The sequence below is a fragment of the Eutrema salsugineum genome, unplaced genomic scaffold (assembly GCF_000478725.1).
Source record: "Eutrema salsugineum unplaced genomic scaffold, Eutsalg1_0 scaffold_3, whole genome shotgun sequence".
In the NCBI taxonomy this organism is placed as follows: domain Eukaryota; kingdom Viridiplantae; phylum Streptophyta; class Magnoliopsida; order Brassicales; family Brassicaceae; genus Eutrema; species Eutrema salsugineum.
Window position 1 is genome coordinate 1,015,940 of NW_006256756.1, and position 24,380 is coordinate 1,040,319.

The 24,380-nt window shown below is 39.2% G+C and overlaps 4 protein-coding genes across 4 annotated transcripts; 2 read left to right on the top strand and 2 right to left on the bottom strand.

Annotated features, from left to right (window-relative positions):
- Positions 1 to 315: 315 nt before the first annotated feature.
- LOC18015179 (importin subunit alpha-3) lies at positions 316 to 3,441 on the bottom strand. Its single transcript, XM_006396358.2, has 11 exons — positions 3,151 to 3,441; positions 2,672 to 2,771; positions 2,488 to 2,579; positions 2,253 to 2,384; positions 1,951 to 2,136; positions 1,685 to 1,848; positions 1,529 to 1,607; positions 1,330 to 1,458; positions 1,112 to 1,239; positions 645 to 1,020; positions 316 to 556 (listed from the first exon to the last, which is right to left on the bottom strand). Exons 1-10 carry the CDS (start codon positions 3,352 to 3,354, stop codon positions 648 to 650), a joined length of 1,587 nt encoding a protein of 528 aa, XP_006396421.1. The 5' UTR covers positions 3,355 to 3,441; the 3' UTR covers positions 316 to 556; positions 645 to 647.
- A 687-nt stretch (positions 3,442 to 4,128) lies between these two features.
- LOC18014859 lies at positions 4,129 to 4,956 on the bottom strand. The gene has a single exon (XM_006396359.2). It carries the CDS (start codon positions 4,863 to 4,865, stop codon positions 4,296 to 4,298), a length of 570 nt encoding a protein of 189 aa, XP_006396422.1. The 5' UTR covers positions 4,866 to 4,956; the 3' UTR covers positions 4,129 to 4,295.
- Positions 4,957 to 14,464: 9,508 nt separating this feature from the next.
- Positions 14,465 to 15,162, top strand: LOC18014860. The gene has a single exon (XM_006396360.2). It carries the CDS (start codon positions 14,586 to 14,588, stop codon positions 15,135 to 15,137), a length of 552 nt encoding a protein of 183 aa, XP_006396423.1. The 5' UTR covers positions 14,465 to 14,585; the 3' UTR covers positions 15,138 to 15,162.
- Positions 15,163 to 17,925: 2,763 nt separating this feature from the next.
- LOC112085129 lies at positions 17,926 to 19,170 on the top strand. The gene is given in 7 exon segments (XM_024154150.1): positions 17,926 to 17,933; positions 18,066 to 18,234; positions 18,236 to 18,276; positions 18,278 to 18,712; positions 18,714 to 18,957; positions 18,959 to 19,037; positions 19,148 to 19,170. Coding segments are annotated over 7 exon segments (999 nt in total).
- The last annotated feature ends 5,210 nt before the right edge of the window (positions 19,171 to 24,380 follow it).

Below are 24,380 nucleotides of genomic sequence, written 5' to 3' on the forward strand. Positions count from 1 at the left end.
CTGGATTTTTTGTTGTTGTCTAAAACATTAAGGAGGTTTATTTTTCTTTTATAAATACAAAAGAACAAAAAAACAGAAAGCTAAACCCTAGTTTCTCGCAGAAAGAAACTATGACCATGATAATAACCTCTTAATTCCCATTAATCTATCCTATCTTTTAGGCCAAATCAAAAGCCAACGAAGTGGATTTCACAAAAAGTTTGACTGTTACTCAAAAACTTGCTTTTGTTTAAAATCTGAGACCTATTCAAGCTACTCTGTTTTCTAATATTTCGGATCAAAGTGACTTGATGAATTATTTTAGTAGTGGCATAATATAATGTAAAAACTTTCATATCCACTCGTTATAAAGAGATTCGTTATTGAAAAAATCCAACGTAATTGTTTCTCTTCCCAACAACACAGAAAGACTTCAAAAGAAAAAAAAGAAAAAAAAATACTACTCGTAAAATTGTTTCTTCATATCCACGAGTTGTGAGGAGTGGGCGGGCATAAAGAGAAAGACGAGAGAAGATTTCTTCTTCTTCTACTTCACGTTATCAACGTTCGAGATGTCCTGCAGTAGTAGTATATTAACATTATATAGTATTGACTTATAAAAGTCCCAGCAAAAACTATTTTACTCAAAATTCAACTTTTCATACCTTTCAAATAAAGTTGAATTGACCAGGAGGAACGTTAGTGCTTCCGAACTGGAAACCGGATTGCGGAGCGTGATTTTCATCGTTGCCTACTTCTTCTTCATCGTCTTCAGTCCAAAAGGTTTCGAGGATTTTCACGGCTTTTTGGTATATGTCGTCGTTGTCGTGGCTCTGAAGATTCTCAATCTTCTCAAGTCCTTCGGCTTCATCTATCATTGAAGCGTAGAGGTTATCCTCTCCTGTGTTACCCAAGTTTTTCTCTGCTTCTCCAACCACGAGAATGTTCTCTAGCGCTTCTAAACAAACCGATACAATTCTTGGGTCTGGGCAGGTAAGAAGATCGCATATCGGTTTGATACAGCCTTGGCCCACCAGAAACCTGAGAAGAACACACACACAAGACATGTTTTAGAAATGATCCTTTCGTCATTAAGGTAACATAACAACATTTGTGCTTTAGTTTGTTTTACTTTATTTGATCCTTGGTGCCACCAGAAGTAGCATTCGAGATTCCCCAAGCAGCTTCTTTTTTCACTTCGAATTCTGCGTTATGGAGCAGCCAAACAAGAGGCTGAATTAGACCTGCTTCAATCACTGCCTGCGCATTCGGGTTTAGACAAAATCAGACACCCAAAAGTTGACTTTGTTGTTGTTTATTGCCATTTATATAAATATAAATAAAACTCACTTGTATCTGATTTGAACTCCCAGCTGTGATGTTTGAGATAGTCCAGCAAGCTTCCTTCTTGATACTCTTCTTGTAAGTGTTTGTTACAAGGTTTAATAGACTAGGAAGCACTTGAAAGTCGATAACCGTCTGTTAGGAGAATAAGTTAGAGAGACATTTTTTCCTGAAAGTAGAATATTGATTGTATATATATATGCACCTGAGTTTGCACATCATCGCCGGTTACAATATTTCCAATGGTACGAAGCGCAGGAATCAGCACTGTTTGTGACGAATGACTAAGAAGAGGAAGAGGATTAGGAAGCATTCAGGTAAGATAATCATGCCATGCCGTAAATCACAATCAGATACTCACTTTAAGAGCTCAATGAGACGAGGGACAACGCCTGATGCGATAACCGCTTGTATTTTGTCGTTTGAGCTATCCGAGAGGTATGACAGAGCCCAGCATGCATCTGTGAGAACTTCATCATCTGTTGATTGCACAAGGCGCTCAAGAACTGGTAAAGCTGGTTTCGTCTGCTCAAAACGTAAAAAAAAAGAACATACCAGAAACGAGTTAGAATATGTTATGGAGACTCCAAATTTGGTTTACATTCTGCGCATAATCTTAAAGGAAACCTGTTCAAATGAAGGCTGCGGCTTCCCTCTGCAAAAGTTTGATAAGGTCCATGTAGCATTCCTCAGCATCGAGAGCTTTGTTTGTTCATTGAATTGAGACAGAAGAGGCATCATGGCACCAAGACTTAGGACAAGATCGCGGCATTTTGGCGAGTCTCCAGCAACATTTCCCAATGCCCAAACAGCCTATATTCCGGGAACAACCAAACTTTAGAATGATAACAGTCTTACAATTCATAAGGTCTAAAAGAGTTTCTTTGACAACAGGGATAAACAAAACGATGACGGTAACTAACGAATACCTGTTCGCGGACATCCTCACTAGCCGAGCTAAGAAGATGGATGAAGATCGGGACAGCACCGCTTTCAATGATGACATTTGTGTTCTCTGATGTCCCTGAAGCAATATTGGTGAGAGCCCAAGCTGCCTCAAACTAAACACAAGCAGAAATGAACAGAAAAAGCAGGTCAACAAATACATCAAACTCGAAGATAGAGATCAATCATTGATGAAAACGAGGTGCAAGTGCCTCACACCTGAAGTTTGGGAAAGTCATCCCTTGAAAGAAACTTCACGACGCGAGGAACAACACCAGACTGTACAACATCATTGATAGGAGGATTTTGTTCTGCAAAAAAAGCAAAATATATAACTGCTAAAGACTCTAACCAAAACGCTGATTGCTATATACTAAATGACTAAACAACATAAGTCACAAACCGAGCGAAAGCAGTTTCCTTAAGAGATTTGTTGCCTCAAGTTGTAAATTGCTATCCTCTGACCAAATTCCAGCAACCATATCCGGAAGAGTATCTATTAACTGCAATACAAATTACAAAGAGACCTTACAATCGAAGAACAAAAAAACTATGCCAGAATCTGATGCTGAGAATTCGATATACATGTCAAGAACAGATGAAACAAGATTCCATATAGCAATCTAGGTTAGATTTCCCATCAATTCGAGAAACATTAGTAATCCGAATTAGAGCGTGTACTCAGGATTACTAATGTTTCTCGAATTGATGGGAAATCTAACCTAAGAATACATAAACATCGCAAAAACTGTCAATCTAGTCCAAATTAAGATTTGATTAAGCCAGATAATCGATTTCCAATAAACTGATGCGATCTGATTGAGCAAACCGGTACGAAAATCAGAAACTAAAAGTAAATCGCAAACACAAAGAAGCACATACTTTCTTCGCTGAAGAAAGATCCTGTCCCGATTGTGCGGCGGCTGAGATCCCCTCGCGTCTCTTCTTCTGCAGATTCTCCTCCCTCTTATTCTTCCTGATCTCAACCATGTGATCCTCTCGCCTCCGTCGTCCCTCCTCCGCATCGACCGCCACTTTGTATCGATTCCGTCGGACCTCCGTCTTTGCGCTAGGTCTTAGAGACATCTTCGCTTAATCGATCGAAATCGGAGGAATCAGCGATCGGAAAATGAACACGGGTTCGATCGGTGGATTTTGATCTCGAGAGACGAAGAGGATATGAGTGTTAAGGGTTTTGGAGTTGATGCGAGTATATAAGAGCGTGTACTCAGGAGTCTTGTTAATCCCAAAGTGGCCCTAAATCTTGGTCTAAATTACGAAATTACCATGGTTTTTTTTATTTATTTGAATTTGAATCTTAACGTCTCTCTGCTTTTCTAGGTATATTTGTATTTGTTTACGTATCTTAACGATTCACTTATATTTGTTTCCTTTTATTTTCTCCAGGCAAATATTTTAGCTTAACTGGCTTTTGAAGCCCAAATAATGTATTACTTAAAACCCAAAATCGACTCAGATGTAGCCCAACTTAATTAGGCGATCAGGAAAAAGGGTTATAAGTTTTTTTTTTGTTGTTGAACATTATGGGTTATAAGTTGACGTAAACGTTCATTCAAGGCACGAATTATGGAAGTTAAGCTTCTTAAAAGTAGTTAAAACCCTAAGTAAAGATAAATAAAATCTTAAATAAACTACAAACACATTATTAACCCTAAGTAAAGATAAATAAAATCTTAAATAAACTACAAACACATTATTAACCCTAAAATACAGACTCGATCGATAGGAAACAACATATTGATGTATTTTATAAATTTAGTATTGTTGTAAACTTCTTACTAATTCATCTTCTAGAAGAAACATGCACATTTAAGTCTGATTAACTAAATACCATAATAGATATAATTAAATAAATAAATAGAGATTATTTTTGCTTAATAACTTATTAAAGTAATGTTTTGATATGATTAAAGACAAAACGATCCTAGGACAAACCTTTTAATTTGATAAACATACACATCTCCATGCATATACAAATCATACATTCATGTCATATAATATACGCTTCAGACCATCATCATCTCTTTGGCTTTGTAACGTTCTGTATAAGCCTGATTTTGCATCCTCATTTGCTCGTAAAATCTCACAATAAACTCTTCCGCTTTCACGTCAATCATCTCATCACCTCCATCATCATCGCCATAACATTCATCTTCATCATCATCATCATCTTCATCATCTTCATCAAGACAATCCATATCACGCAATGACTTTGCCGATCCATACCCGGATATTCCCGAAGAGGAAGAAGAAGAAGTCGCCGTGAAAACCTCAACCATCTCTGATAGCTGATCGTCACTACTCGCCGGTGATTCATCCTTCACCGGAGAAGACGATGGCAGTATCATATTATTAGTAGATGATGGCAGTATCGTAATATTATCGTTTTTCAAGTGCCGAAAAGACTCGACAACTCGCCGCCAAAACCCGTTATTAAACGGCTTTCTCCTCCGACGACGGCGAATCATGTATAAAACCACACCGAGCACGTGCATGCCACGTGATCGTTTCTTCTTCATCTTATTATTCTTGATCTCTTCTTCGCCACCATTAATCGTCTGATTTTTAATTTCCATATATAATTAACGATCAATGGTGAACGAAAGAGATTCAAGATTGGGGGAGGGTTTTCCCTGCAATGAGCAGGGAAGAGAGATTTTGGAAGAAGATCCCAAGTGGAAGAAAAGATTTTTGTGTCTATTTATATGAAAATAAATAGAATGGTGTAGTTTGACGTTTTAAAAATATTAGGGGTGAAAAGTATAAGTGTTGAAGAGTTTTGGGTTTAAACGATGGAAGTAAAAGCTGTCTCTTTAGAGTTAAGAGAGCTTTCTCACGTCATAACTAGAAAAGACAGCGCGCTCTTCATGCGGTAGTTACGGGAAGAGGAAGTTAAAGAAAAGAAAGACAGCTAAACCAAACACAATTAATTACTACTAATTATATTTTAGTAATTTGTTGTGAAAACTTATAAACTTTATTAATCACTGGAATGTATATATAGAGTACATAGGGAATCTAGGTTAAGTACAATGCCCTGATGGGCCTAATGGGCCGGTATAAGAGTCCATATATGATATGTGTTATAACACTCCCCCTTGAACGAGTGAACCGGGTCAGCTACTCAATCGGGATCTCGATAATGCGCTGGGGAATGTTGCCTCATTAAAACCTTACCAGGAAAAACCCAGTGGGACAAAACCATGGTGAAGGAAAAAGAGTACAACACGCATTACTCCCCCTGATTGTAACATCACTGCAGATCTCTAAGTCTATACATTCCTATCTGTTTGACGAGCTTCCGGTGTGTTGAAGTAGGCAATGATTTGGTGAAGAGGTCAGCTGAATTCTCACTGGATCGGACCTGCTGAACGCTGAGAGTGTCGTCCTTCTGCCAGTCTGAGGTTGAGAAGAACTTCGGTAGAATGTGCTTCGTCCGATCTCCTTTGATATATCCTTCCTTGAGCTGAGCTATGCATGCCGCGTTGTCTTCATACATCACCGTGGGCTGTGTGTCTTCGTCCATACCACAATCTCTGCGGATGTGCTGAGTCATGGAGCGCAGCCAGACGCATTCCCTACTAGCCTCATGAATGGCTAGGATTTCAGCATGGTTTGATGAAGTGGCAGTGAGTGTCTGCTTCATTGATCTCCAAGAGATGGCTGTTCCTCCATGCGTAAAAACGTAGCCAGTTTGAGATTTGGCAGTGTGCGGATCTGATAGATATCCTGCATCGGCGAAGCCGACTAACCCATCTTTATTTTGGTTAGTATAGAAGAGTCCTAAGTCTTGAGTACCTCGAAGGTATCTTAGGAGATGTTTTATACCGTTCCAGTGCCTCTGAGTTGGAGATGAACTATATCGAGCGAGGAGGTTCACGGCGAAACATATGTCTGGTCTAGTGTGACTAGCCAGGTACATTAACGCTCCTACAGCACTGAGGTATGGCTTTTCAGGACCAAGGATTTCTTCATCATCCTTTTTGGGACCAAGAGGGTCATCACTTAAGCTTCTAACTACCATTGGGCTGGTCAATGGGTGAGCTTGGTCCATATTAAATCGCTTGAGTACCTTTTCGATATAAGCCGATTGATGCACAAGGATTCCTCCTTTGATGTACTCAAGTTGTAATCCCAAACAGTACTTTGTTTTGCCTAGGTCTTTCATTTCGAATTCTGCTTTTAAGCAGTCGACTGTTTGGGAGATCTCACCAGATGTTCCGAGGATGTTTAGATCATCCACGTATACTGCTATGATTACAAATCCTTTGTTTGAGTACTTCTTGATGAAGATGCATGGACTGATGGGGTCATTTTTGTAGCCTTCTTTGATGAGGTAATCGCTGAGGCGGTTGTACCACATACGCCCACTTTGTTTCAGTCCATACAAGGATTTGTTCAGCCTGATGCAGTATTGATCTCGAGATGCATTTTTGTCTTTTAGTTCAATGCCATCTGGGAGTCTCATATATATTTCGTTGTCCAGGGGCCCATAGAGATATGCGGTTACAACATCCATTAACCGCAGATCAAGATTTTCTCTTATGGCCAGACTTATGAGGAATCGGAATGTTGTTGCATCCACCACTGGAGAATAAGTCTCCTCATAATCGATTCCGGGTCTCTGTGAGAATCCTTGTGCTACAAGCCGTGCTTTGTATCGAACGACTTCACCGAGTTCGTTCCTTTTGCGCACAAAGACCCATTTGTGGCCCACTGGCTTGATGTGTGATGGGGTCCGGATGATCGGACCGAACACGTTTCTGAGTTTGAGACTCTTTAACTCCACGTTTATGGCTTCTTTCCATTTTAGCCAATCTGTTCGATGTGTACACTGTGTTATTGACGTGGGTTCTAGATCCTCTTGCGTGAGCGCAACATCAAGTGCTACTTTGTATGCAAAGAGTGCATTTAAGTCGACTTCTTTTCGATTCCATTGTATTCCGGACATATTGTAATTGATGGAGATCTCATTGTTATCTTCTGAACCTGGAGATTCGGCGTCCCGAACTTCCATTGAGGGTTCATTAGATTGAGTCTCAGCCGCGGCTATGTCTGATATTGCAGGAATTCCGGTTTCGGTTATTGCACCTTTCTTTGATTTCCGAGGATTCTTATCTTTGGAACCGAGAGGTCTGCCCCGTTTGAGACGTGGTGCAGACTCTGTAGCAACTTGGGTCTGTCCCGTTGGGACAGCTATTCGTACTGGTGCATTACAAGCTGGGATGTACGATTTGGTTACTTTGGTCGGGTCAGCAAAGGAATCTGGCAATTGATTAGCTAGCTTTTGATAATGAATAATCTTTTGGATCTTTGAATCACATTCTAGAGTCCGAGGATCTTGCCAATTTAATGATGTTTGATTCCATGAAAGATCTTTGACCAGCTTGTTTGTCTCACCACCTAAAGAGGGATATACCGATTCATCGAATTGGCAATCCGCATATCTGGCCTTGAAAAGATCTCCAGTGGTTGGCTCGAGATATCTTATGATGGTGGGAGAGTCAAAACCAACATATATTCCCATCCTTCTTTGAGGTCCCATTTTGGTTCGATGTGGTGGAGCAATGGGTACATATACTGAACACCCAAATGTTTTGAGATGGGAGATGTCTGGCTCATGACCCGAGAGTAGTTGGGATGGGGAATATTTGTGTTCACTAGATGGCCGAATGCGTATGAGTTCAGCAACATGTAATACTGCATGTCCCCATGCTGAGGCCGGGAGCTTTGATCTCATGAGTAATGGTCGGGCTATCCATTGAATGCGTTTAATGAATGATTCAGCCAATCCATTTTGAGTATGGACATGTGCTACAGGATGTTCCACGGTTACCCCCATGGCCATACAGTAGTCATTAAACGCTTGTGAGGTAAATTCACCAGCATTGTCAAGGCGGATAGTCTTTAGTGGGAAGTCAGGGAAATGGGCCCGCAATTTTATGATTTGGGCCAAGAACCTAGCGAAGGCTTGGTTCCGAGAGGACAAGAGACAAACATATGACCAACGGGTTGATGCGTCTATAAGGACCATGAAGTACCGGAATGGTCCGGGAGATGGATGTATAGGTTCACAGATATCGCCCTGGATTCTTTCTAGGAAATGAAGTGTTTGTTTAGAGATTTTAACTGGTGAAGGCCGAGTGATCAATTTGCCTTGAGAACAAGCTGTGCATATGAGGTGTTGAGGATAAGCTCGGTTTTCTTTGAGGGTATGCCCTTGAGAGTTTTGAATTAGTTTACGCATCATATTTACACCGGGATGACCGAGCCGGTCGTGCCAAATAGTATAATCAGTAAACCGGGCTTTGAGAGTGGTATTAGCTTCAATCATACTGACTTTAGCATGGTAAAGTCCAGTAGAGAGCGCGGGTATGGTTTCGAGGATTTGTTTATGGCCGTCTACGGTTTTAGTGACTAGGAGGGATTCTTTGTTCCCTTGACCTTGGGTTTCTATGTGGAAACCATTCTGTCTTATATCCTTGAAGCTCAGAAGATTTCTCTTCGAACTAGGAGAATATAGAGCATCTGGTATTTCAAGTTGTGTGCCATTTGATAGCAACACATAGGCATGGCCATATCCTTCGATAAGGTTTGAGGGACCCGCGATGGTGCTAATATTTGCGGTTTGATAGGTTAGGTTTATGAAGTAACTTTTGTTTCTTAAGATAGTGTGGCTGGATCCACTATCTACGACTATGGTTTCCATTTGCTGGTGTGCTTCATTATGAATAGAAGATAGAATTCAGTATTGAGGAATTCAGAAAATGTGATAAATCATAAAGTAAAGCAATGTCTGAGAATAAAGGCAAATGAAACAAATCCCAAAATGAAAAAAAAAATAAAGAACAAAATCAAATTGTATCAGAGTTTCAGATGATTGAATTAATCGAGGAGATCAGCTGTTTCATAGTCCATGGGGTCGGTCTGCTCGTTTGTGGTGTTCTCATCATCAAGGAGGTCGTCACCTTCCAGGTTAGCAGCATCGACTGGCTGAGTCATGTTGGCTTCAGCAGGAGCTTTTCCGTACTTCTGGTATAGATCGCAGTGGATCTTGGGGGTGCGACATTGCTTTGTTGGGTGGTTGAACATCCCACATCTGGTACAAGCAGAGTGATCAGGGTTGGTGTGGCGGGTCGGCTTGGTGATGCCTCGACCACGACCAGGACCATAACTGAGGTTAGGTCGGTTGCCACGACCATAACTGAGGTTAGGTCGGTTGCCACGACCATGTCTGCGTCCACGTCTTCCACGTCCATGTCCTCGGCCATTACCACGTCCATTACCACGTCCACGGCGGTGATCTGAGGATCTATCGGGTTGAACATGGTAGGACTCTTGACGAGAAGCTGGGACAGGAGCCGATCCCGGGGGCCTCATAGCGCTGTTCCTCATAAGCAGCTGGTTATTCTTCTCAGCGAGGAGAAGACAGGACAACAAGTCTTCGTACAATGTGTGTTTCATTGCACGGTATTGTTGTTGGAGCACAACATTCTCTGTGCTGAATGTGGATAATGTTTTCTCGAGGAGATCATTATCTGTCACATCCTCGCCACAGAGTTTCCGGATGGCAACAATACGAAAGAGTTCGTTGTTGTAATCATCTACGGATTTGTAGTCCTGGAACCGAAGGTTCTTCCAGTCGAAATCTGCCTGAGGCAACTGGACCATTTTCTGATGGTCATATCGCTTTTTCAGCGCTTGCCACAATTCAAGTGGATTCTCAAGAGTGAGATATTGCTGCTTAAGGCTCGGGGCCAAATGATGGCGTATGTGACATATCGCCTGAGACTGTCCCTTACGGGATGCGGTGTTACCGTCGGTAATACACGCATCGAGTTCTTTCGATGCAAGGAACAAGCGCATGTCTAGGGCCCACTCGAGGTAGTTATCCCCGGAGACGTGAAAGGCCTCGAATTCACATTTCTGAATGTTTGACATCTGAAAACATGAGATTGATTTTGTTAGGGATTGTTTTGAGAAAATTTTGAATGCTGATGATGAAACTTTCTATTTTGAGAATATTTCTATTTTAGGAAAGTTTCTAAATTTGGAAAGTTTCTAATTTGGGTAATTTTCTAAATGAGGAAAGTTTCTATGTCGGGAAAATTTCTATATGAGGAAAGTTTTTATATGAGGAAACTTTCTATTAGAGGGAACTTTCTCGGAAATAGTAAAATTTTAAAGGGTATGGTTTTAGTTACCCCGAACATGATGTCGGTTTAATAGCTGTGATTTAATCGGTTAAAGCCGAATATAATTTCGGTTAATGAGAACCAGGTTTAGCCGGTTTTAGGCGGTTTAGGAGGAACCCTAGGGGAGCCGAATATGATTAGGGTTTTATCTAGGGTTTTAACGGTTTGGAAAACATATTTTGGATGTGATTTCGAGATCTATAGGATCTGTGATCGATGGTTTTAATAATTTCACAAGGACAACAAAGAAATCACGTGAAAAGGACTAGGGTTTAAGCATTATGACTTACGATTTTGAAGATTACAAAATCGTGAATCAAGCTTAGGATTTAGGGTTGATTTTCTTAGTTTATTCAATCAAGTGTTTCAAGCAAGAGAATCAACAATCAAATAAGCTGCAACAAGCTTATTAAACATGAAGAAAATCGAATAGGTTTATGCCATAAACATGGCCAAAAACGGTTGTTAGGTTTTTGTAGATTAGGGTTTTATAAAACGAGTTTAAAACCTTTGAACATGCATAAACTTGTAATTTAAACAATCAATCAACAAGTTATCAATCAATCATCAGAGTATCAAACACTTTCAATCAATAAGAGATCGATTTTTTTTTTTTTTTTTTTTTTTTATATAGGGTTTTGAAGTGTTTAAACAACAGGTTCTATGGCTCTCAGTTTTAGAAGATACCTTTTCCACCTTTGGTTTTCTGACAGGCTAATGAAACTGGGAGCTAATAGACCTCAGTTAGCCGCTACAAATTCCAAGGATTGATCACCAAAACTGGAGAAGCTGCTGGTTGAAGAAGGAAAAACTCGGATCTGGTTTTTTTTTTTTTTTTTCGGTTGATCGTCGTGTACTGTAAGTGTGCGTGAGGGCGCGTCCGACGTTGGATCGACAAACGGTTTTCACCAGTAGATTCGTCTCGTCGAGGGCTTCGATTTGATATGTAGATCGTCTTCTGGTTCCTCACGGTTTGGAAGATATGCGTCTTTTAAGTTTCGACTTGCTTTTAGGGTTTTGGTGGTGGCCGGATTTATTAGGGTTTTTCGCTCAGAGAGTTTTATCGTGCTGATAACGTGTTGTGAAAACTTATAAACTTTATTAATCACTGAAATGTATATATAGAGTACATAGAGAATCTAGGTTAAGTACAATGCCCTGATGGGTTTAATGAGCCGATATAAGAGTCCATATATGATATGTGTTATAACATAATTATATTTGTTATTGATTCCTTTATATTTTTATTTTTAGTTATTGCTTCCTTTATCCACTTTTTAAACATTACTTTTAATTCTGTTATTTTTTCACTTGTAATTAACATTTAATGACCAAATAAATTAGGAAGAAATGACTAATGATTGAAAGATCTATAGACATATATATGAATAATGAGGGAACCCTAAGTTACTTGCACGAAAAAATAGCCGCAAAACATGGTTCCATGCAAAAATGACACGACGTGCCAACCTGTAAATTTTCGACATACATATAAAGTCCATGTATATCATTGTATACACATTTGAATTTTTCCTCAGGTTGGTCGGATTATTGGGTAGTTGCCCCGGAATTTTCGAAACTCTTTTTTTTATATACATAAATTTCCACGGAATGTTGTTTCTTACGTTTCAATGTTTCCATACGAAAAAGACTTAGCATATATCAATATTACAATTCCAAAATAACATCAACTTATAGGACTGATCTAGAACTATTGCTACACATACATTAAAGGGAAGACGAGGGAGATGAAAGAAAGTAATTTTAAAAAGAAAAAAATAAACAAAATTGTTTTGGCCAGCTTAATTATGAGGAAAAACAAAATAATTTCTGTGTTACCAATTTATTCTTGGATCCTTAAACTTTACTAATTATTTTGTAAAGGAGAAAACGGCGAACAAATATCATGTTTTACATAATAAAGACATGTTTCATTTCTCTTAATTAATAACTTGTTTGCTGGTTCCAAAGAAGCTCTCTCGTGTTGCTCTTGCTGCTGGTGGTGCCTACTAGTGCTATCTCCGATGATGATTCCTCTATCTTATCTGCGATTTCTTCCTCATTCCTTTCCATCAGTCATGCTCCTTCGTGACTGTCTTCTCTCCTTTCCCAACTCGGATAGTTTCTCCCTTTCTCAACTTGAATTATATTTTATATATTCTGATTGTATTAACTCTCCTCTATAGTTTTTATTGTTAGCTAGCTAGCTTCTTTCCTTTCTTTTAATAAGTTGTATGCGACATTATTCAGAAAATGGTATAATCTTAACCTTTTACCCAAAAAAAATTATATTTTACCTTTTTAACCAATTTGAACTTAAAAGCATTAAAATATATTTCTTTCTCAAAATAAATCCATGCCAAAACATTAGTAAATCAGTTTCACGGAATTTCAAGTCAATATTAACAGGTCTCTTTGGCGGTGCAAAAACTTACTCCCTCTTCCAGAATATATGATGTTTTAAAAATTTCATTCTTATTAAGAAACAATAAATATGTGTTGCTTTTAGTTGTCTTTTCACTTTCTAAAATTTGTTTTTCACACACTTATTAAATGCTCTATAATTTAGTAAAATTATTAAATTTGTTACTATTGGTTTGTTTACAAATAAAAATTTATTACTTCAAAATAATTAAATAAAATATGTTATTAAATCATTCTTGTAAAGTGTAATAACATTAAATATTTCCAAAACATCATCTATTTTGGAACAAAGAAAAATCCTAAAATATATTCTATTCTGGAACAGAGAGAGTATATTATTAGCCGGCATTTTTAAAGTATAATTTACATGAAGACTGTTGTATTTTAATCATTATTGTTTCTTCTTCTTTTGTTGTCAGTATATATATCGTTGTATTGGAAAAAATGGAGTATATTACAAAGAAGATACATGAATCTGTATATGTCTGAGATCCGACAAAGAAAACACGTTACAGTATCTAGAAATGGAACACGGTTTCGTGGAAACTACAAACTATTATAAGGACGCAGCCGCAACAACTAAACTCCTTCCCTCTCAACCTTAATTAGATCTCTAATTTTCAATTATATACTATTTCTTTAACTACAATGAAAGTTCCATTTATGTATTTATCAATTTCTACTAATAAAAGCTTCATGATCATACGTTTTAATTAGTAATGGTCCAACTTAATAGCTAAGTATAGACTTGGAATCATTCGGTAATTAATTTATTTAAAACATAATTGCATTTCATCAAAAGAAATAGTACTCAGTCATATATATGTCTAATAATTTCTTTAGTTCAGCATCAAGATATTTTAGTAGTTATCAAAAAAATGTTTTTTATACAAATGGCAAATCATTATTATATTATATATATTTAAAATGAAAAGTAAAAACAATATCTAAACGTACACATTTCAAGACTGGAAAGTTGAAACTAATAATGGGGTTGAAGCAACAAAATCACTAAAGAGGTTGAAAGTAAATATAAATATGTATTTAAATAAAAAAGCACATAACAGACAAAAAAAATAAAACAAAAAATTGTAAATTATGAAACAAAACGGCTAACACAGCTAAGATATTGTCCGCGTACAGCCGTGACCCACACAGGGCCACATGAACTTATTTGTAAAGTTTTCCTTGCTTTAAAATATTTACAGAGTGGAATACTAATAACAAATAAAATTATAAAAGCATGATAAATAGAAGAAGTATTGGTCTCTATAAATATTTAAAATTTTGGGTATAATTGAATTAATTGAATAAGAAGTTTTTTTGCACTAATTAAATGCTAATCACGTAGGATAATCTATATATATTGTGTATATGTATTTTGGGGGTTAAGGTGATAATCTATTACGACAAAAAAGGTGATAATCTATTTTTATTGTTACCCCGCGTTGGGCAAATTGCAAACAGCAAGCAAAAGCTGCACACTTTTGTGTATATATATATATATACACACACACAATCATTTCAAGAACCCAAACCAACAAACACTAGAAAAAAAGCTTCTTTTTAAGAGAAACAAAAACCATCTCAAATCTCAAATCATATCACCACCAAGAATCAGTTTTTTTTTCTGTGGTAAAAGCCAAGAATCAATATTTTGCAGAGTATCAATCATCAATGGCGGATTCATCGAAGAAGAAAATCAGTAGAAGCGCAATAACACATAAAGTTTGGAGTCTTGTGAGGATGGCTCTTCTATGGGGAAGGAAAGGTGGAGTTTTCAAAAGATGGCATTTGTTCGAACTTCGTAACTTGTTCTCCAAGCATCTCAAAGCCCTAGCACATCATAACAACGGTGACCGTTATCTCTCCCGTTACGGAGAACGTCAGCTTTCCTTTGATGAGACGCCGTTATTTAACGTCAAGAAGAAGGTGTATCATCATCCTACGTCTATGAGGTTCCTCCTCCCCTGCATTGCTCCTCCCGTAGAGTTTGAGGATGACTTTGGAATGGACGGTCAAGATTATTTCGATGAGGTGAGATCGTACGGTTACGATGAATCTTGTACGGAAAAGAGAGATCGTACGGCTAAGGATGATGAGGAGGAAGAGAAAGGGGTGGATGTGAGAGCAGAGGAGTTCATTGCTAAGTTCTATGAGCAGATCAAGTTGCAGAGGCAAATCTCTTATTTGGAATACAAAGAACACAACGACATTGTATCATTATAGATTTACCGTTTTTTCTTTTTTTGAACGATGGTGCTTATTACTTATGTTTAGTTATTATGATTGCAACTTTCTTTTTGTAGATAATTAAGAGAGTGTGTGACTCAATCTTCAAGATGTTTCACTTTTGATCTTTTTGATTTGCCTGTACTTTTTGTTCTTTAAATTTTCTAAATAAATTGCCTTTTAGCTTATGATAAATATTCACATAGCATTATAGGAAAGACAAGAATATCATCCACCTTTGGCTATTGCTCCTTCTCTATGTGTTCTAGATCTCCGCCTATTCAAACTTCTGTAGTATTCACAAAGCCTTAATGAGTTTATGGTGAAGAATCAAACCATTTTTATAGCCTTTTTTCGACCGATGTAGAAACATTTCGGATATTTTTGAAAAACAGAAATATTACCATTAATGTTGAAGCCATAGTCCAAATTAAAAGTCCCTAAGCCACAGAAATATAAATCATCACCAAAAAAAAAATCCAGTAGTTTGATATAAATTATATGTTCAAATTTGAATAACATCAATGGAGGGAATGCATTCAGTTGATATTATCACCAAGTTGTGCGCTGGATATGAAAAAGCGAGATTAGGCAAATTAGCCATTTGCTGTGGTTAATTTACATCCACTACCACAAATTCTTTTGGATTTCGAAAGCGCATGCTCACGAACTCAATCTTTTTATTTTGGATTAAAAAGATGATGTTACGTATATTATTTGAAACATTGATACAATATTTTATAGATATCAGATCGCTTATATTTTTTTTATTTATATAATTATTTATTAAGAATGACTAGAGCATATTGTTTTTTTTTTCATTCCCAAGAAAGTGCGCGAGCGAGCGGAGGTATACCATTTTTCATAAAATAAATTCCATCAGTTTTGGCAACCCATAAACGTGTCTCACCACATCGTCTGCTTTGGGCACCTCTGTACACCTCAATATTACGAGAATGCTCTAAATTAGGGCCATGCTTCAAGAGACATGTTATCTCCCTCCTCTTATATCCCTTTTCCTCCTCCACAAATGTGAAGACCTCATTAGCACCAACTGCCAAATCTATTCCTTCTTCATAAGTTTTCCCAACATGGCAATATATGCTAAGAATACGAGATGGAGGAGTGAGTTGGTTAGATATTGTAACGTTATTTTCCAGGCATGCTTCGTTCAACTTAAAATATATAACAGTAATTAACATAAAAGAAATGAAATAGTTCATTTTTAGATCTAAGATAACTTTTAGAATAACAAAACATCAAATTTGTGTATTTATAGTTTTTTGTGTGGATATTCTTTTTCAGTTACACAAATATAAAAAATGAATAAAAATATTTGGTCATACAAGATTTTAATTTTATTACTAAAATCTACAAAATTCTTGTTTGACCATATATCTGTTTATAGATTGATTACTAAAATCTTGTATGACCATATATTTTTGTAGATTTATTACTAAAATCCTGTATGACTATGACTACAAAAATATATGGTCATACAAGATTTTTGTAGATTTTAGTAATAAAATGCAATTACGTTTTGAATAAATTAATTACCGAATAATTCCAAGTCTGTACTTAGCTATTAAGTTGGACCAATACCTAAAACTTATGAAGGTTTGCTTAGAAGAAATTCATAAATACATAAAATGGAACTTTGTTGTAATTAAACAAAGAGCATAACTTAAAATCAGAGATCTAGTAATAAAGCTTGAGAGTGAAGGTTAGATTAGTTTAGTTGTGACTTGTGAATGTCGTTGTTGCGGCTGTCTCCTTAGACCATGTCTATTGGTGAACCTCTTTTTAGGTTCATCAGAATATTATAATTATTTTTTTTGGTTTTGAGATTATGGAAGAACTTATGCAATTTTTAGGTTCCATTAGTGAATCTGAAAATGGAGTTCATCAATAATAATAATAATAATAAAATTTATATTTAAAATGGAGAAGAAGAAAACAAGAATCACTCCCCACCAGCTCGTAACTGTGAATTCTTCTTCATCAATTACGTCATCACCAACTGGATTGTGGTTGCGACGATGATGAAGAACTGGGGCTGAAACTGCTTACAGATCTTGCCGGTTGTGTCTCCGTTACACCAACTGCGATTCTGATTGCTGGTTCTTCCCCTCATACCGCTTCCTCCTCGGCGACGCTTACGGATTCGGAATCCTCGCTGTCGTCGTCATCGTCTTCTTCCACGGTGGTGTAATCTTCGCCGTCTTCTGATGAATCGTCGTCTTCAACGACAAGAGGAAATCTTTGCCTCTTCGGGGAACGATGATCGGTGGGTCTGGGCGGAATCGACATTTCCAGAATCGTTTCTCGCTCGAGAAGACGAAGAGAGAAAGAAATTTTCCCCGAAAGATTTTTTTTTTTTTCCATGCAATAATCCCCTTTCTCGCGACCAATCACCACATGCCAGCCACGTGGTTTGGACACGGGGTCGTTGGGCTCGTCCGGATAACCCGAGTCTTCTGTATTGGGCTTATTCTCATTTATTTTTAATCTGATTTGCATATGAACTCGAACCCAAAAACGGGAATACCCCCAATAGACCTGCTCTTATAATAGTTTCTAGTTTCCACAAAGCCCCGTGTTCCATTTCCACATACTGTAACGTGCTTTATTTGTCGGATCTCATGACATATATAGAGATTCATGTATCTTCTTGTAATGTACTCCATATATTTTTTTTCTCCAAATTTTAGTACAAAGATATATATCTATACATATATATATATATTGACAACAAAAAAACAACAATAATGTTAAACATAAAACAATGTTCATGTAAATTATAGTTTAAAAATGCCGGCCAATAACATAAGTTTTTGCACCAACACGCCTTGTTACTACTGACTCTTACAATGCACCTTGTAAAAATTTAGTAAATACTTAAATTTTTGGCCAATATTTTACAAGGTGCATTTATCTCGATCGTGTTTCTTGCACCTCTCTTATTGGTGTTGTGAATTCTGTATGTGAAGTTTGTTGCCAGAAGGTAGATTGGACTTGTGGAGGTTATTTTTGTCAAATATTTACTGGTTATGTCGTTCATTCGAAATGTGCTACCAAGAAGGATGTTTGGAATATTCGGGAAAGAACTCGAAGGTATAACCGAAGAAACAGAAGATACAATATGTGGTAATAGATGACAACACAATACAATATTTCAGCCACAAAGATCATTTGTACTTAAGACTCAATGCTGATGGTCTTCTCTGCAAGGAGAACAGGCGTTGCAAAGCATGTGCCCATCATATCTGTCTACAATCCTTCTATGGCTGGATGGATTGCGGTTTTGTTATCCCCCAAACTTGCGCTGAACTTCCTACAAGGAAAAGGCATGTGTTACACAATGAACGACGACTTACTTTAGTTACAAGCGAGGCCGAGTGGTTCTAGTATGGTGCTTGTCATAGAATGTCCAACGGTTTCAGGTACAAGCATGGAGATAAGAAATTAATTATCTTGTGCGGTACAATTACTGAGTCATTTGTGCATCCAAGTCATCCCAATCATCCTTTATATTAAATTCCACGAGATGAAGCTGAATTCTGCAATGGTTGCAAGGGGATATATTATGCTCTGATGCATTGAAGATGGTTGTGAATTTGTTTTGGACTTCAAATGCACCACTTTACCACAAGTGGTGAAGCGTAGAGTTGACGATCATTCTCTCTCACTATGCTCTGGAGAAAAGGCAAGTGGTAAATATTATTGGTGTGACATTTACGAGAAAGAAGCCAATTCAGAGACATGGTTCTACACATGTAAAGATCACCTAGCTAGTTTGCATACAGAGTGTGTGCTCGATCGGGGACTTGTCAGGGCTCATGCCAAGAAGTACAATGAATTTTTGGGGCGAAATCTTTGAGGTGGTGCTCAATAAAAGTATAACTCGCTCATTTTGCAGGGTCGAGTTGCATAGACCCTATATATCATTTTGAAGTTGCTAGGACCCTCAGATACATACTTTTTGATCTTATTAATTGCCTGTATAGGTCGTTTCACAAGACGTCTGTGAAGCCAATACATTCGTTTTAGTTCCTTTTGAAAATGTAAGAGTAGTAATACGGAAACTAACACAGAACACAACACAAGGATTTTCTCTTCAAGAATATTTCACTAGTAAATCTGTTTGTAACTTACAAGTATACAGAACCCGATTTAGAGCAACCTCAAGACACACCTTGATTTGCTACACTAGCCTCACCTGTTCTTGAATCGATACGTGATCCAAGAACCTCTCACCCAAACCCCTTAGCACACTAGCTCACAAAAACTCTCACAGATTTTCGCTCACCCTTTGCTAAGAATTCTCTCAGTTGTGTTCAAACCCTACACGGTTATTCACACATCTATTTATACACAATAGGACTTGCGGCTACTCCTCGCCTAGACTCTCTTTACGATTTCTCCAAATCTTCATGAGAATCTTCACCTTCCTATCTTCTCCTAAGATAGAGGAAACTTGATATTTTCTTCAAAAGATCCTCCAAGATGCTCCAAGCTTCCTGTCCACGTCAGCTTCTCGTCTCTTGAAGTGTCCAACACGTCCTGCAGCTCCAGCTCAGCTTCCAGCTCGCCTCCACGTGTGTAGATTGCTACGCAAGTCTCCCCGTGTCAGTTCCAAAGCTAGTCGGACTGCTACACGTGCTACTCCAGCCTTGTTTGCATCTTCAATCTCCCCCTTTTTAGCATATGTGCTTCACAAGTACCTGTCCAAGAAATCGAGACCAAACAAGCAACAACCAACATACTACAAGCCACACACAATTCTGGGAATGATTCCGAGTAAACAAAAGAACTCCAAGAAACCAATGGAGTGTCAAGTCTTAACATCAACGAGTTCAAGGAGATAAAAGATAGAACACAATGTCTAAAAAAAAAACTCTCTCCTTACTCCCCCAGAATTCTAAAACCCAAAAAAAAAAAAAACCAACACAAACTCCCCCATAGTTCATGCATCCACCGATTTCAATCTTCTCCCCCTGCTTGTGAGCACAGATGTTAAAAATAATCGATGAGCAAACATATTTTGAAAGTTCAGAGAGGGTCGAAGTGAGGTTACCTGTGACTGCAGCGCGTAACATGGCCGTTACTACTCCGAGTTGCTCAAGAACTGATGCCACATCTTCAAGAGCTGTCCTGATTCCCTCTGCATCGGCTGGAGCCTCAGACTTACGTTGTTGACTCCTCCAGTTGACATGTTCGGCTGGGCAGCGGTTGTTGAATGCGGATTCGAGGTTGCGGGACGATATGTCGACGCAACTCCAGTTCTCTTTCTTGCCTCTTTCTTCCGTTTCTCCTTAGCCTTTTCCTCGGTAACTGCAGCAGCGGCTTCCTTCTTGAGAAAGGTTTCCCCACTACGTGGATCCTTCTTGTATTTGGTTGGGAAGATCCACATTTCACCTTCTTCGAGCTGCAGAATGAGCTGCCTCTTGATGACCTTGCTGATGAGACAGGGAAACATCAACCATCGTCTATCCCCCTTGATGACCTTGCTCAGATCAAGCATTTGCTGGAAGATCATCCGCCCAATGTCAACATTGATTCCGTGTGCCAGCTTGTAGACCAACCTTGCCCGTTCCTCAGAGATGTGGTGCTTGTTCGTTGAAGGGACCCAGTTGTAAGATGCGATGACCATCAGTGCAGCTATCCGTGGAGGGAAATCTCTCGAGGTTAACCCAGACCATGTCGACTGATGCCCTTGTGACAGATATTTTGATACCTCAGAAATTGGCACAAGATCTGCCTCAGCCTCCTCTTTTCTTTCTACTTCAATCAGAGGCTCGCGGCGTAAGGTCTCGTTGATGATCCCTGGAGAAATTCAGACTTTAGCTCCCATGATTCTCACTACAAAGACCTGAGATGGATCACTTGGTGACTCTGATGGTAGCCCTACATAGAACTCTCGCACCACCTTGCTCATGTATGGCTCGAGCTCGGTCACCGTCCACCGCATTCCGCTCTCACGAAGTACCTCAAGGTACTTCCATTCATCTTCTTCGTCCACATCTACAACTCGCTCGCACCAGATGTGACGATCCTTGAACACCTGAAATCGTTCATCAGACACCACCCTCTTTTTGCTCCTGAGATTGGCCTTCTTCTTCTTCTGTTTGATATGACTCGAATCAGCCTCTGGGCAAGGAGCGGCTGGGGTTGATTCAGCTCTTGGTTCTGAGGCTTCAGCGGATGGGGTTCTTTTCTTTTCTTTCCGAGCTCGCTTTGAAGCAGGAACTGTCACCATTGCCAAGCTCCGCTTCCTTTTGACCTCGTCGATTTGCTCCTGAACCGACATCTCCTCTGGCCGTTCGTCTGTCTCAGATGGCAGACCTCTTCCTTCTTCATCCTCAGAAACCACTTTTCGTTGTCCTTGGGCTCAGCCTCCATTCGGGTCTCCGATGCGACTTCTCTATCCTCCCTCAGTTGATCGACTCCTTGCGATTCAGTTTCGGCTCGAGGGCTTTCTTTGTTTTCTGCTTCAGATTTATTCGCACCATCGTGTTCCTCCTCTTGTGCCACCGATTCAACCTGAGCTTCGTCGAGAAGCGGATCCTCTTTACCAAGATGATGAGTCTCCGCCTTCGTCTGCAGTAGCGAATGACTCGCTCTCGCTTCCGGTCCCCTTTCCTGTTCCAGACTTCTCTTCACTCTGAATCACCCGCGGATTCTGCTCTTTCCCACTTGATCCATCGATTAGATGAGGAGACGAAGTATCACCTGTTGCATGTGCCATCTTTGATTTCGATTTCCTTCTGATGAGCCCTCTTCGTGTCGCAGACACCATTTTATGAGCAGATCTAGATTGAGATGCTTTGAATTGAGTAACGCGAGTTCTTTGCACCTAGGGTTTTGACTCAATTCAGTGTTGTGTCTCTTCCTCTTCCTCTCCCGCAAATATAGCAACTTCAATTTCCCTCTCCTCGGTTTGATTTTACTTTTCCTTCATGGGCTGCTGTTGGACCTATCTGCATGAGCATCATTTGTCCACGGCCCACTTCCTGTTCAACCATGACACACCCTTTTCTAGCACAATGGAATTCGTTAGTACACCACAAGGAACACGACAGTCATTGACACATTTAATCCAAAGAATTTTGTGACGACTAACATGAATAGTAACCGTTCACATCATCACACCTCAACTAGCTTTTGAAAACAGTTTTTGAGATTAACTTATTTACCCAGATTCACAGATGACACATAAGCTGATTCAGCACATGACTCGAATGATCACTCCGCTTCTATTTGATTCTTTGTGCCTTGCCAGGTTTGATACCGAGACTAGCTTTCACACTATCTTGTCTTTATCACGCTCTTCATCAGTTTTCAACCTTTATTCAGCAAGAGAGAACCTTAGGTACTTGGCACATTGTATTTTTTTTATTGGATACACTGTGACTTGGCAGCTTCCCTTCTTTTTCTGCCTTGGGTTTTTCTTGAGCTTTGGACAGGTCTTCTTTTTGATGTAGGACCTGTCTCTGCAGTACAGATTAACCTATAGCTCAGTCTTATCATTGCGGTTTCTCAAAGACCGACTTATATTGCTTTCATGTTGTTTGGTTCTCTCTGTGAAACCTGTACTGATGTCGAGACATGACGAAAAGATAAGTAGCTCTTTTTCTTCGACCTTTAACCTTCAAGGCTGAATCGAAACGTTATGTTCATCCTGAGCCTGTACTTGTATCAGTTCTACACATCTCAAAGCACTTGTTAAATTCCACAAACACCAATTGCATTTCTTAAAGTGACAAAACGATTAAAGTCCAATGGTTTTGTGAATAAATCAGCCAGTTGATATTCAGTGACTACATGCTCGATCACTACCTGTTTTCCATCCACTAACTCACGGATAAAGTGGTGTCTTATGTCGATGTGTTTTGTCCTTGAGTGTTGTACTGGGTTCTTGGAAATGCTTATAGCACTCTTGTTGTCACAGTACACAAGAAGTGGACCTGAATTCATTCCATAGTCAGCGGACATCTGCTTCATCCACAGTAGTTGGCTACAACAGCTCCCCATGGCAATGTATTCTGCTTCAGCAGTGGAGAGGGACACTGAATTTTGCTTCTGATGAGCCACGAGATGAGGTTATTCCCGAGAAAGAAACACCCACCACTGGTGCTTTTCCTGTCATCAGCACTTCCTGTCCAATCTGCATCACAGTATCTCACTAGGTTCTGATTTGATCCTTTCGAGTACCAGATACCTAAATCAACTGTGCCCTTGACGTACTTGATGATCCTCTTTACAGCCTCAAGATAAGATTGCTTAGGTTTAGCTTACCTAGCGCAGATGCCAACACTTAGGCACAGATCCGGTCTGCTCGCTGTGAGATAAAGGAGACTCCCAATCATTCCTCTATACAAAGTTGGATCAACACTTGTTCCCTCATCATCTCGCGTGAGACTGGTGGTTGTGCTCATTGGGGTCTTTGCTTCTTTGGCTGAATCAAGCTTGAATCTTTTCAAGAGGTTCCTAGCATAGGTGCTTTGTGATATGAAGACACCTTCCTCATATTGAGTGATCTGAAGTCCCAAAAAGTACTTGAGCTCTCCTACCATACTCATCTCAAACTCACTCGTAATGCTTGCAACAAATGCATCAACTAGCTCTTGAGAGGTCCCTCCGAAGATTATGTCGTCCACATAAATCTGAACAACCATAATCTTATCTTTCTCCTCCAGAATGAACAAGGTTTTATCCACACTACCTCTCATGTAACCTTCTTGAACTAGGAAGCTCGTCAATCGTCCATACCAGGCTCTGGGTACCTGCTTCAGTCCATACAACGCTTTCTTAAGCTTGTACACATGAGCCGGGTTGCCTGCATCTTCGAACCCTTTCGGCTGCTCCATATACACCTCCTCCTGAATCAGACCATTCAGAAAAGCACTCATGACATCCATCTGATATACCCTGAAGTTGAGTATACATGCCATTCCCAGAAAGAGTCTGATTGACTCAAGGCGTGCCACAGGTGCAAATGTCTCTTCAAAATCCACTCCTTCTACTTAGGAGTATCCCTGAGCCACTAGACGAGCTTTGTTTCAAACCACTGCTCTATTCTCATCAATTTTGTTCTTGAAAATCCACTTGGTTCCCACAATATTGCAGTCCATCGGTCGTGGCACTAGTTCCCACACGTCATTGCGAACAAACTGCTCGAGTTCTTGTTCCATGGCAATGATCCAGAACTCATCTTGCAACGCTTGTCTGTGATCTTTT

What these genes read in the sequence shown, in the direction of transcription:
- LOC18014860 (XM_006396360.2), top strand. Translation starts at nt 14,586, where the DNA reads ATGGCGGATTCATCGAAGAAGAAAATCAGTAGAAGCGCAATAACACAT.
- LOC18015179 (XM_006396358.2), bottom strand. Translation starts at nt 3,354, where the DNA reads ATGTCTCTAAGACCTAGCGCAAAGACGGAGGTCCGACGGAATCGATAC. An exon ending in GTGAGGATGTCCGCGAACAG is followed by an intron (nt 2,137 to 2,252) that starts GTATTCGTTAGT and finishes CCCGGAATATAG; the next exon opens with GCTGTTTGGGCATTGGGAAA. An exon ending in GGCACCAAGGATCAAATAAA is followed by an intron (nt 1,021 to 1,111) that starts GTAAAACAAACT and finishes TGTTCTTCTCAG; the next exon opens with GTTTCTGGTGGGCCAAGGCT.
- LOC18014859 (XM_006396359.2), bottom strand. Translation starts at nt 4,865, where the DNA reads ATGGAAATTAAAAATCAGACGATTAATGGTGGCGAAGAAGAGATCAAG.